The sequence below is a fragment of the Oncorhynchus nerka genome, linkage group LG9b (assembly GCF_034236695.1).
Source record: "Oncorhynchus nerka isolate Pitt River linkage group LG9b, Oner_Uvic_2.0, whole genome shotgun sequence".
In the NCBI taxonomy this organism is placed as follows: domain Eukaryota; kingdom Metazoa; phylum Chordata; class Actinopteri; order Salmoniformes; family Salmonidae; genus Oncorhynchus; species Oncorhynchus nerka.
Genome location: NC_088424.1, coordinates 30,787,469 through 30,800,997, shown reverse-complemented (window position 1 = coordinate 30,800,997; position 13,529 = coordinate 30,787,469). Strand labels below are relative to the sequence as shown.

Sequence of the window (13,529 nt, the reverse complement as noted above, 5' to 3'; positions counted from 1 at the left end):
ATGTACATCATCACACAAAGAAATAGAATGTACTAGTCAGTGGGCAATATACCTTTCTATTTTGTGCTGCTTTTTCTATGGGTATGTTTAATTGTATGTTTGAATTGGGAAAAGCATTTTTAGCACTGACAAGTTAACTTCATTACATAACTCCTTTTATATAGTCCGTTTAAGCACAAATGTTTTGTAGTTTTATTTTATAGTTTTTATTATGCAGAGAGACCACATTTTTTTGTGGTAATTGGCCTGTGTAGAATTGGGTGTAATTCGCTGTCTCGGACTGTTTGCAGCTTTGAATCTCTTGGATCTGCTATCCTTCAGTATCTTCTGTATTGATTTACTATAGTTTGTCTACTGTCAACACAAATTCCCTGACCATGACATATTTGCATCTTTCTTCCCCACTGTAGCAACCAACTACAACAACGCCACAGCTCTAGTGATCACGTTCCCTGTCAACAACTACCATAACGACACTGTCAAGCTGGGGAAAGCTCTGGTCTGGGAAAAAGAGTGAGCAATAAGCTCATACATTTTAGCTATCAACCTTCAGATGTATAGATTAAATTAATTAAGTCAAAAATGGTTTGGTTTTGTGCCACGAGTTACCATTGCACTAACACAACCCTCCATGTCTCTGTTTCCAGATTCATCAGATTCCTGAAGAACTATACAAACCCCAACCTGACCATCTCCTTCAACTCTGAGAGGAGCATTGAGGACGAGATCAACCGTGAGAGCGAAAGTGACCTCAGCACTGTCGTGGTCAGCTATGCTATAATGTTCGTCTACATCTCCCTGGCGCTAGGACATATCCACAGCTTCAGGAGAGTATTGGTTAGTAGTAACTAACTTCAGACATTATAATAGTTTATTTAATTTAGTAAGATGTTCGTCTACATCTCCCTGGCTCTGGGGCATATCCATAGCTTCAGACGAATACAAGTGAGACAACTAACTCACTTTACAATAGTGTATTGTCCAGCTGTTCACCTTGTCACCATTTCCTTTAGTAACATGATATCTGTTTCATTTGCAAAGATCATATCGTTTGCGGTGTGAGTCTGTAAAACTAATTTCGAAAGCATTGAGAAGGAATGAACAATGCATTCAGTAACTCAAACGTCAGAAAAATGATGAGTGTCTGCTAAATGACACATTTGAAATGTGAGCAACTCATTGTCTTTGTCCCTTCCCAGGTGGACTCTAAGATCTCCCTGGGCATAGCGGGCATTGTGATCGTGCTGAGCTCGGTGGCCTGTTCTCTGGGCATCTTCAGCTACGCTGGCATCCCTCTCACACTCATCGTCATCGAGGTCATCCCCTTCCTGGTGTTGGCCGTGGGCGTCGACAACATCTTCATCATTGTACAGACATACCAGGTAGGCATTATGCTTGCCTGATGCTTGTCTGACTACACTAACCATGATTTATTGGACATAGTTTTGAATACCAGTGACTTTTTTTTTTTTTACACACTGTATTTACCTCCTGTGTGTGTTGTGTTGTGTTGTGCAGAGGGATGAGCGGATGCCTCATGAAGAGCTGCACCAGCAGATAGGCCGTATCCTAGGAGATGTGGCTCCAAGCATGTTCCTCTCCTCCTTCTCTGAGACCGTGGCTTTCTTGCTGGGTATGAGAATGACCTGTAACTAGGGCTGTTACGGTGACCATATTACGGCCACACCAGTGGTCACGAGTCATGAAGGCAGTCAAATTCCACTTAACTGTTTAGTTTCGATATTTTAGGCTTCTTCAAGTTCTGCTGCTGATGGTCATTAGTAGCCTACCAAACTTGCTAACTGCCTGGTACTCAGCACTCTATTGTCCCTCTAATCACTCTGACATCAATGCAATGGGGCGGCAGGGTAGCCTAGTGGTTAGAGCGTTGGACTAGTAACCGAAAGGTTGCAAGTTCATATCCCGAGCTCACAAGGTACAAATCTGCCGTTCTGCCCCTGAACAGGCAGTTAACCCACTGTTCCTAGGCCATCATTGAAATAAGAATCTGTTCTTAACTGACTTGTCTAGTTAAATAAAGGTAAAAATAAAATCGAATCAAACACTTCAAAGAAGCCCTTGAGCTCATGTTGCGCAAAATTTTCAATTGTGTGAAGGCCTCTGCTAAAAATAGGTGGATCCCATCAACTTTCTATAGGCTAGGCCTGGCATGAAAATTAACCATGGGAAAGCGTCCTCCATTTGCTATTTGGGTGCAGAGATTGTTCAAAATAGCCACCTTGATGACAGCTTTGCACACTCTTGGCATTCTCTCAACCAGCTTCACCTAGAATGCTTTTCCAACAGTCTTGATTGAGTTCCCACATATGTTGTGCACTTGTTGGCTTATTTTCCTTCACTCTGTGGTCCAACTCATCCCAAACCATCTCATTGGTTTGAAGTCGTGTCTTTGTTGAGACCGGGTCATAATTCATCACTCTCCTTCTTGGTCAAATAACACTTACACAGCCTGGAGGTAGCTCATTGTCCTGTTGAAAAACAAATGATTGTCCCACTAAGAGCAAACCAGATGGGGTGGAGTATTTCTGCAGAATGCTGTGGTACCAATGCTGGTTTAGTGTGCCCTGAATTCTAAATAAATCAGACCATGTCACCATTAAAGCACTATCACACCACCTCTATGCTTCACGGTGGGAACCACACATGCAGAGATCATCCATTCACCTACTCTGCGTCTCACAAAGACACGGCGGTTGGAAGCAAAAATCTCAAATTTGGTCAACTTTTGTGCTATGAGGGATAGTAGATTGACATAGGCTAGTACATTTTCTGTTCGTTAGGCCTACTCATCTTGTTGGCTGACAAAAAGTAAATGTGACAGTTCTTCCAATGTCTTCAATATGTGCCTCAGAATTGGATAAGGACGCAAGTGTCTGCATGTGTCTGTCTTCACTTGTAGCCTGTGAGAAAGACCCGATCGATCACATGACGGAACGCCATGTGAGTGAGATGTGCTTTGGAGCACGCAGGGAGAAGGGAATTAGAGTTATTACGTTCAGGCCAGGGACACAACGGCCACTGGCCGCAAAAGGCCTAGACTTTTTGTCAGGGGACATTATGGCCACACAAAGGGGATTCCGCTGAGAAATTTGAGGCATTTATCAAGTGCTTGTTAAATTGTGAATGAGAGACTGATTAAATGTGTACAGCCTGCACTTAAAACGAAGCAGAGTTCATGCAACTTTTTTCAAATCATCATTAGTCGCATCATGCATCCTTAGACTGTATTAAAAATCAAAACATGTAACCCAACGTTTGTGTCACAACTGAAGTTCCATAAATAACTCTAAATGAAGCATATAGGAGGACCTGTTTCTTTGTTAATCGCTCAACACAGAATACCTACATGTCGTTTGGAGAAAATGTCCTTTCGATTTTATTTGTCTTTGTTCAATTATGTTCTTACTATAAAATAATGCCACTGTATTTGTGACCGCTACAGCCCTACCTGTAACTTTCAATCACTTAACGCCTCCAGTGTTGACACACACTACTTGGCATACTAAGGACGGCAGGTAGCCTAGTGTTAGTGTGTTGGGCCAGTAACCGAAAGTTCGAATCCCTGAGCTGACAAGGTGCAAAATCTGTTGATGTGCCATTGAGCAAGGCACTTAAACCCTAATTGCTCCATGGTCGCCGTTGATAATGGCAGATCCTGGCTCTGACGCCACTCTCTGAGGGTTTCTCAGGGAGAGTTGGGATATAAAAAAATTAACAAAAAACATTTCCCATTCACACGTGTATTAATACACGTGTACATGTCTAAAATAGGACAAATATAAGCAACCATCAAATTACAGTTATTATACAACAATCAAACATATTGTATAATGTAGCCAAGTAGTATGTCTCAACACACTAGATGTAGATAATTGAAGATGTCAACTAAGTCCTTTCTATGGATTTCAGTATTGACTGCAAATGTTTTGTAACCACAATCTTTAGTCTGGAGCTCTGTCAATGAGTTAACGACTATTTTCTTCTCCAGGGGCCCTGTCCACTATGCCAGCGGTGCGGACCTTCTCCCTGTTTGCTGGGTTAGCTGTGTTCATTGACTTTCTGCTACAGATCAGCTGCTTCGTCAGCCTGCTGGGCCTGGATGCCAAGAGGCAGGAGGTGAGGCGCATGGACATTACAACCAGTAAATAGTGATAGTGCTGACGTGACTATGGAAAACTCCCAATGGCGTATGAAGCCGGAGGTATTTGAATTTGAAGCGTGCCATGTTGCTGAATAGGTCTAAATGGCACAAAAAAATCACGAAGGATCATGGTGAAAGTGGCTGTAACTAGCAAAGGATCATGGTCGACGTAGTCATTTTCATCCTGCCTGAGAGAGTCAACCTAGTTTTAATGTTTATGAACCTGATGCTCGCCTACTGTTAAACCTTTGCGTCCGAAGATTAATTTGAAAGTTGACCGTTACCTAAAAGTTAGCTAGGTTAACATTGGAAAACAAAAAAGCAAATAATAACTATGATAATCAGAATTACGGTTGATTTATTGGAAAAAAGGAAAATTACTCTTTCCATTGCCGATTAGTACAGTTAAATACAGAACATGCCGGCATGGTGACTCGCATTGTAAAATCAAACTCAAAGTTAATAAGTACCCTATCTAGTCTAGGTATCATGTGGCCATGGGCCTTCCACCAGGAAATTAAATGTGAATGGGCTACCATCACAACAACCCATCCCAACTCGGTAAGGCTAGATTAGATTGCCCCATGAGAAAAGAGTGGACTACACATACATTATCTTGATTCTGTATTTTTATATGATTGTAGACTTCTTTATCATTTGTGCAACTGCATCCTTATGTCATCATAAAGAATGACCTCAGACATACGATGTACACTGAGTGGACAAAACATTAAGGACACCTTCCTAATATTGAGTTGCACACCCCCCTTTTTGCCCTCAGAACAGCCCAAATTATTTAGGGGCATGAACTCTCCAAGGTGTCGAAAGCGTTCGACGGGGATGCTGGCCCATGTTGACTCCAATACTTCCCATAGTTGTGTCAAGTTGGCTGGATGTCCTTTGGGTGGTGGACCATTCTTGATACACACAGGAAACTGTTGAGCTTGAAAAGCCAATGGCGTTGTAGTTCTTGACACACTCAAACTGGTGCGCCTGGCCCCTTACTACCATACCCTGTTCAAAGGCACGTAAACCCTGTCATACGGTCATCCTCTGCTCTCCACTCTGTCATCCTCTGTCAGCACCTCCATCTCCACTTAACAGGCTTGTTGACTTTGCTCTCATCTGGATAATAATATGTTTGATTTTAAGAGCTTTTCACGACATCCAAAGTCACTTTACATACATACACAAGAAAATCAGCAGGATAAAAAGCAATAAAATCACACATTATAACAGGTATATACAACTACACTACCCGTGATGACAGACTACCCATGATGACAGACTAAACGTGATAACGTTTGAACTAGACAGAGGATAAAAGCACAGCACAAAACACACCCTTAGGTGCACATGCATGAGTGCGGGAGCCTCCTCGTAGCCTGCCGGCCCGTGATTGGTCTGTGTCAGCACGTGATCCTCTGTGAACTTTCAAATAATTCACTATGGGGATGAAACATGATCATAATAAATACATTTTAGAGCCCAAAATGTCCATCTCCAAGTTTTGTTTAGCCGTTCTGGCGATCTTAATTTACATAGGCAGACCAGGGCTTTTATCCTTGCTAAAAGCTTGTGACTTCACGCTCCAGACCGGACACGGAGGGCCTGGTGAGGAGGGTTTGGGGTTACTCAGAAGCAAAAGGTGTGCTAAGAGGTGAGTTTGGCTGGGGATTAAAAACCAGAAATGCTTCCACACTATTTGCTGTTCCTCTGAGAGGACTGGTGATGACTCACAGGACTAGGGTAGGGTTGGCTTGCTAGAGTATCTGTCAGTTTCTCTGTCACTAACTCCCAGGTTCATTATTACATTTACATTTAAGTCATTTAGCAGACGCTCTTATCCAGAGCGACTTACAAATTGGTGCTTTCACCTTATGACATCCAGTGGAACAGCCACTTTACAATAGTGCATCTAAATCTTTTAAGGGGGGAGGTGAGAAGGATTACTTTATCCTATCCTAGGTATTCCTTAAAGAGGTGGGGTTTCAGGTGTCTCCGGAAGGTGGTGATTGACTCCGCTGTCCTGGCGTCGTGAGGGAGTTTGTTCCACCATTGGGGGGCCAGAGCAGCAAACAGTTTTGACTGGGCTGAGCGGGAACTGTACTTCCTCAGTGGTAGGGAGGCGAGCAGGCCAGAGGTGGATGAACGCAGTGCCCTTGTTTGGGTGTAGGGCCTGATCAGAGCCTGGAGGTACTGAGGTGCCGTTCCCCTCACAGCTCCGTAGGCAAGCACCATGGTCTTGTAGCGGATGCGAGCTTCAACTGGAAGCCAGTGGAGAGAGCGGAGGAGCGGGGTGACGTGAGAGAACTTGGGAAGGTTGAACACCAGACGGGCTGCGGCGTTCTGGATGAGTTGTAGGGGTTTAATGGCACAGGCAGGGAGCCTAGCCAACAGCGAGTTGCAGTAATCCAGACGGGAGATGACAAGTGCCTGGATTAGGACCTGCGCCGCTTCCTGTGTGAGGCAGGGTCGTACTCTGCGGATGTTGTAGAGCATGAACCTACAGGAACGGGCCACCGCCTTGATGTTAGTTGAGAACGACAGGGTGTTGTCCAGGATCACGCCAAGGTTCTTAGCGCTCTGGGAGGAGGACACGATGGAGTTGTCAACCGTGATGGCGAGATCATGGAACGGGCAGTCCTTCCCCGGGAGGAAGAGCAGCTCCGTCTTGCCGAGGTTCAGCTTGAGGTGGTGATCCGTCATCCACACTGATATGTCTGCCAGACATGCAGAGATGCGATTCGCCACCTGGTCATCAGAGGGGGGAAAGGAGAAGATTAATTGTGTGTCGTCTGCATAGCAATGATAGGAGAGACCATGTGAGGTTATGACAGAGCCAAGTGACTTGGTGTATAGCGAGAATAGGAGAGGGCCTAGAACAGAGCCCTGGGGGACACCAGTGGTGAGAGCGCGTGGTGAGGAGACAGATTCTCGCCACGCCACCTGGTAGGAGTGACCTGTCAGGTAGGACGCAATCCAAGCGTGGGCCGCGCCGGAGATGCCCAACTCGGAGAGGGTGTAGAGGAGCATCTGATGGTTCACAGTATCGAAGGCAGCCGATAGGTCTAGAAGGATGAGAGCAGAGGAGAGAGAGTTAGCTTTAGCAGTGCGGAGTGCCTCCGTGATACAGAGAAGAGCAGTCTCAGTTGAATGACTAGTCTTGAAACCTGACTGATTTGGATCAAGAAGGTCATTCTGAGAGAGATAGCGGGAGAGCTGGCCAAGGACGGCACGTTCAAGAGTTTTGGAGAGAAAAGAAAGAAGGGATACTGGTCTGTAGTTGTTGACATCGGAGGGATCGAGTGTAGGTTTTTTCAGAAGGGGTGCAACTCTCGCTCTCTTGAAGACGGGAGGGACGTAGCCAGCGGTCAGGGATGAGTTGATGAGCGAGGTGAGGTAAGGGAGAAGGTCACCGGAAATGGTCTGGAGAAGAGAGGAGGGGATAGGGTCAAGCGGGCAGGTTGTTGGGCGGCCGGCCATCACAAGACGCAAGATGTCATCTGGAGAGAGAGGGGAGAAAGAGGTCAGAGCACAGGGTAGGGCAGTGTGAGCAGAACCAGCGGTGTCGTTTGACTTAGCAAACGAGGATCGGATGTCGTCGACCTTCTTTTCAAAATGGTTGGCGAAGTCATCTGCAGAGAGGGAGGGGGGAGGATTCAGGAGGGAGGAGAAGGTGGCAAAGAGCTTCCTAGGGTTAGAGGCAGATGCTTGGAATTTAGAGTGGTAGAAAGTGGCTTTAGCAGCAGAGACAGAGGAGGAAAATGTAGAGAGGAGGGAGTGAAAGGATGCCAGGTCCGCAGGGAGGCGAGTTTTCCTCCATTTCCGCTCGGCTGCCCGGAGCCCTGTTCTGTGAGCTCGCAATGAGTCGTCGAGCCACGGAGCGGGAGGGGAGGACCGAGCCGGCCTGGAGGATAGGGGACATAGAGAGTCAAAGGATGCAGAAAGGGAGGAGAGGAGGGTTGAGAAGGCAGAATCAGGAGATAGGTTGGAGAAGGTTTGAGCAGAGGGAAGAGATGATAGGATGGAAGAGGAGAGAGTAGCGGGGGAGAGAGAGCGAAGGTTGGGACGGCGCGATACCATCCGAGTAGGGGCAGTGTGGGAAGTGTTGGATGAGAGCGAGAGGGAAAAGGATACAAGGTAGTGGTCGGAGACTTGGAGGGGAGTTGCAATGAGGTTAGTGGAAGAACAGCATCTAGTAAAGATGAGGTCGAGCGTATTGCCTGCCTTGTGAGTAGGGGGGAAGGTGAGAGGGTGAGGTCAAAAGAGGAGAGGAGTGGAAAGAAGGAGGCAGAGAGGAATGAGTCAAAGGTAGACGTGGGGAGGTTAAAGTCGCCCAGAACTGTGAGAGGTGAGCCGTCCTCAGGAAAGGAGCTCATCAAGGCATCAAGCTCATTGATGAACTCTCCGAGGGAACCTGGAGGGCGATAAATGATAAGGATGTTAAGCTTGAAAGGGCTGGTAACTGTGACAGCATGGAATTCAAAGGAGGCGATAGACAGATGGGTAAGGGGAGAAAGAGAGAATGACCACTTGGGAGAGATGAGGATCCCGGTGCCACCACCCCGCTGACCAGAAGCTCTCGGGTGTGCGAGAACACGTGGGCGGACGAAGAGAGAGCAGTAGGAGTAGCGGTGTTGTCTGTGGTGATCCATGTTTCCGTCAGTGCCAAGAAGTCGAGGGACTGGAGGGAGGCATAGGCTGAGATGAACTCTGCCTTGTTGGCCGCAGATCGGCAGTTCCAGAGGCTACCGGAGACCTGGAACTCCACGTGGGTTGTGCGCGCTGGGACCACCAGATTAGGGTGGCCGCGGCCACGCGGTGTGGAGCATTTGTATGGTCTGTGCAGAGAGGAGAGAACAGGGATAGACAGACACATAGTTGACAGGCTAGAGAAGAGGCTACGCTAATGCAAAGGAGATGACAAGTGGAATGACAAGTGGAATACACGTCTCGAATGTTCAGAAAGTTAAGCTTACGTAGCAAGAATCTAATTGACTAAAATGATTAAAATGATACAGTACTGCTGAGGTAGGCTAGCTGGCAGTGGCTGCGTTGTTGACTTTGTAGGCTAGCTGGCAGTGGCTGCGTTGTTGACACTACACTAATCAAGTCGTTCCGTTGAGTGTAAAGTTTCTACAATGCTGCTATTCGGGGGCTAGCTGGCTAGCTAGCAGTGTTGATTACGTTACGTTGCGTTAAAAGAACGACAATAGCTGGCTAGCTAACCTAGAAAATCGCTCTAGACTACACAATTATCTTTGAAACAAAGACGGCTATGTAGCTAGCTATGTAGCTAGCTACGATCAAACAAATCACACCGTTGGGACTGTAATGAAATGAAATGAAAATGTGATACTACCTGTGGAGCGAAGCGGAATGCGACCGGATTGCGAAAGTTCTATTCAGTAGACGTTGGCTAGCTGTTGGCTAGCTAGGAGTGACTCCTACGTTAAGGACGACAAATAGCTGGCTAGCTAACCTCGGTAAATTAAGATAATCGCTCTAAGACTACACACTCTAAACTACACAATTATCTTGGATACGAAGACAGCAAAGACAACTATGTAGCTAGCTAACACTACACTAATCAAGTCGTTCAGTTGAGTGTGATAGTTACTACAGTGCTACGGTAGACGGTGAACGTTTGCTAGCTGGCTAGCTGCTGGGCAGATAGGAGGACGACGAAATACGATAATTACGCAATTATCTTTGATACAAAGACTGCTATGTAGCTAGCTAAGAAGAAATTGCTAAGATTAGACAAATCAAACCGTTGTACTATAATGAAATGTAATGAAAAGTTATACAACCTGCAGACCGAAGCGCGGATGCGACCGCTCGCTCCAACCCGGAAGTCAATTCGGGTCCAGCTAAGCATGAACATCACAGCCTACTTCAAATGAGCAGTGCACTGATGTCACTTTTTAATTTGTAATTTTATTTGATTTCACCTTTATTTAACCAGGTAGGCCAGTTGAGAACAAGTTCTCATTTACAACTGCGACCTGGCCAAGATAAAGCAAAACAGTGCGACAAAAGCAACAACACAGTTAGTTACACATGGGATAAACAAACGTACACTCAATAACATAATAGAAAAATCTATATACAGTGTGTGCAAATGAAGTAAGGCAATAAATAGGCCAATAGTTGCGAAGTAATTATAATTTAGTAATTTACACAAGTGATATACAGTGGTGAGAACAAGTATTTGATACACTGCCGATTTTGCAGGTTTTCCTACTTACAAAGCATGTAGAGGTCTGTAATTTTTATCATAGGTACACTTCAACTGTGAGAGACGGAATCTAAAACAAAAATCCAGAAAATCACATTGTATGATTTTTAAGTAATTAATTTGCATTTTTGTGGACGCTTTCCAATCTTTAGGAATCTGAGACGATACGAGAGAGGTTGAACAGACTAGTAATAAGGGTTGCGACAATGGCGGAGGATCATTTTAGGAAGAGGGTCGAGATTGTCTAGTCCAGCTGATTTGTAGGGATCCAGATTTTTCAGCTCTTTCAGATCGAGACACTGGAGTCTAATATGGAAGTAAATTCTCAATACCTGTTTTACTAATTGGGTCCTTGGGGCCTTCTCCTGCATTCGTAACCACGTGGGAGGTTGGAATTTACCAGTTGTGAAGTTATAAATACCAGTTGGATGCATTCACATGCTTTCAAATGGTTGAGAAACTCATTAATGTAATTTAAGTTTCTGTGTGCAGTTTGAAGGAAATTGAAGGTCATTTTTGGAGCCATTGTTGACTAGCGTTAACGCAATAACTTGTATCATTCTCTTGTGCTTCAAGAATGAACATGTTGTGTTATGTTGCCAGGAGAATCGTCTGGACATTATGTGCTGTGTGACGCTGCCAGAGGGGAAGGAGGGGAAGACTGATGGCTTCCTGTTCCGCTTCTTCAAGAATATCTACGCCCCCTTCATCCTCAAGGAGTGGGTCAGACCCATAGTGGTGAGTAGATCTACGCCCTCTTCATCCACAACGAGTGCTGGTACTCAGATTTGAATGTAAATGTACAATAGAGCCAGCATTTAAGCCAACAATTGATGTAAACATAGTGCGTCTTTAATGTCTCCTCTTCTTGGACAGGTGGCTGTGTTTGTGGGGCTGCTGTCCTTCAGTATTGCTGTCACCAATAAGGTAGAGATTGGACTGGACCAGAAGCTCTCCATGCCTGATGTAAGTATGTCTAACCCCACCAGGCCCACTCAGTGGGCTAATGACATTTGGTGTTGTGCTCTTAGTTTTGATACATTGGCTCATGCTGGACATCTCTCTATTGAATCTCCCATCCTATAGGACTCGTACGTGCTGGACTACTTTAAGAACCTGAGTACGTACCTCCACACGGGTCCTCCAGTCTACTTCGTGGTGGAGGATGGCCATGACTACCTGAGTCTGGAGGGCCAGAACTCTGTGTGTGGAGGGGTGGGCTGCAACAATAACTCTCTGATCCAACAGGTCTACACAGCATCTCTCATTAGCAACTAGTGAGTGACACACACACTCACACACCGCCTCCCTTACAGCAACTAGTGAGTGAAGCAACAACAACCTTTGGACTGCATGTTGACATCAGTATTATGCTGTGAAGTCAGTCTAGCTCAAACAGGGTGACTAGAACTCTGGGTTTAGCTGCTGTTATAGCAGTGAACTCATTGACAAATAACCTTCTTGTTTGAAGGAATTATGAGACTTTCTTGAATATCTTCCAATAGAAAAGGATCAAATACTCTCCATGTTATTGTCCCCCAGCACCACTATAGGATTCAACCCGTCGTCGTGGCTGGATGATTACTTTGACTGGGTCAAGCCTCAGTCCACCTGTTGTAGATATTACAACTCTTCTGGGGCCTTCTGCAATGCCTCAGGTAACACACACACACACACTGAAGATATTACAACTCTTCTGGGGCATTCTGCAATTTTCTTTGTAATTTGATGTTATAAAAATATTGTATTGAAGTACCTATTTGTCTACTCTCATCAGTGGTGAACACGTCGTGTGTGCATTGCCGCCCCATGACCCCCAGTGGGAAGCTGAGGCCTACGGAACAGGACTTCATGAACTTCCTCCCCATGTTCCTGTCAGACAACCCTAACGTCAAGTGTGGGAAAGGGTAATTATTGTGTCTCTGGCAATCCAGGTATGGCTCATAAAGGATTGTGTGTTGAGAAGTATTGGATGTGGGGTTTGAGTTGATGGTAAACCACTCGTCTGAATCTTTACTTTTCACTTTTGCTTTTCACAACAGCTCTGATAGAATTGTCTATGAACGCTTACATTTCCAAATGAATCATTCAGTTTAAGGGAATTGAAATTCCTTTTAACTGAATTACTCTTTCTGTCTCTAACTTGGTCTTTGTGGTCCTGTAGTGGTCATGCGGCCTACAGTTCAGCGGTGGTTCTAAAAGGGAACGCCACGTCTGTGGGGGCCACCTACTTCATGACCTACCACACCATCCTCAAGGACTCACCTGACTTTATAGATGCCATGAAGATGGCCCGTGTGCTGGCTGACAACATCACAACCGCCATGGGACACAAAGTCTTCCCCTACAGGTAAACTAGGCTAACTCCTATGTTAGTTAAGGATTCCTGTTATCTCACTCAAATAGGAGTTATTATCTGCTCCAGTGTTGTTTCCATATCACCCTCACTTAAAAGGGTGAGGCTTTTCCTGCAAAGGGTCAGTATCACTGGCTTACCTGTTGCTATAAAAGTCACTGGTAAAATCTTGCAGGTTGACAATAATTGTCCTTTTATTGTCATGAGTCTTGTCCTGGAGGCAGAACTGGGTGATTTATCCTTAGGTAAACCAGCTGTGAAGTCAAAAGTTGGCTATATTGTAACAATTCATAAAAACAAACATTTGTATTTTGGTCTTAATTTAAGGTTAGGGTTAGCATAGCTCTCAAACTCTAGGTGGCATTCTGCCTTCTCCCTACAGTTTCAGCCCTCCGCTTCAGTCACGATTGGCTCATGTGAACTACAATCTCGTCCCTGTGTTATGTTTAGAAACGTCAGTAATCAGCGCTTGCGATACGGCTTTTGAAACATATGGCCCTTTCATCAGCGAGAGAAAATCTAATAAAAAGATACAGTTACAGATCCATACAGCTGTGGAGCCTCCAAGCTACACTTCTTTCCCAGTTATGCTTCCACACAGTTGTTCGGAGCACACTAAATAGATAATTAGCACAGGTTGTTGCCTCTCTTCCATCTGTCTTCCGTAAACAAATGCTGTAACATGGAGATATGGCCAGTTGGGAACCCTACAATGGTGTATTAATTAACCTTTTTTAAATGATTATTATTTCTCGCAGCTATGAATG

General features: G+C 45.2%; 1 protein-coding gene across 1 annotated transcript in view; it reads left to right on the top strand.

Annotated features, from left to right (window-relative positions):
• npc1 (Niemann-Pick disease, type C1) overlaps positions 1 to 13,529 on the top strand; it is a 33,497-nt gene that overhangs the window by 12,977 nt on the left and 6,991 nt on the right. Inside the window, 11 exon segments of the mRNA XM_029642973.2 lie at positions 411 to 513; positions 648 to 837; positions 1,200 to 1,382; positions 1,519 to 1,633; positions 4,010 to 4,137; positions 11,010 to 11,144; positions 11,283 to 11,372; positions 11,493 to 11,683; positions 11,949 to 12,064; positions 12,184 to 12,313; positions 12,571 to 12,756. Coding sequence (XP_029498833.2) covers positions 411 to 513; positions 648 to 837; positions 1,200 to 1,382; positions 1,519 to 1,633; positions 4,010 to 4,137; positions 11,010 to 11,144; positions 11,283 to 11,372; positions 11,493 to 11,683; positions 11,949 to 12,064; positions 12,184 to 12,313; positions 12,571 to 12,756 — 1,567 coding nt within the window.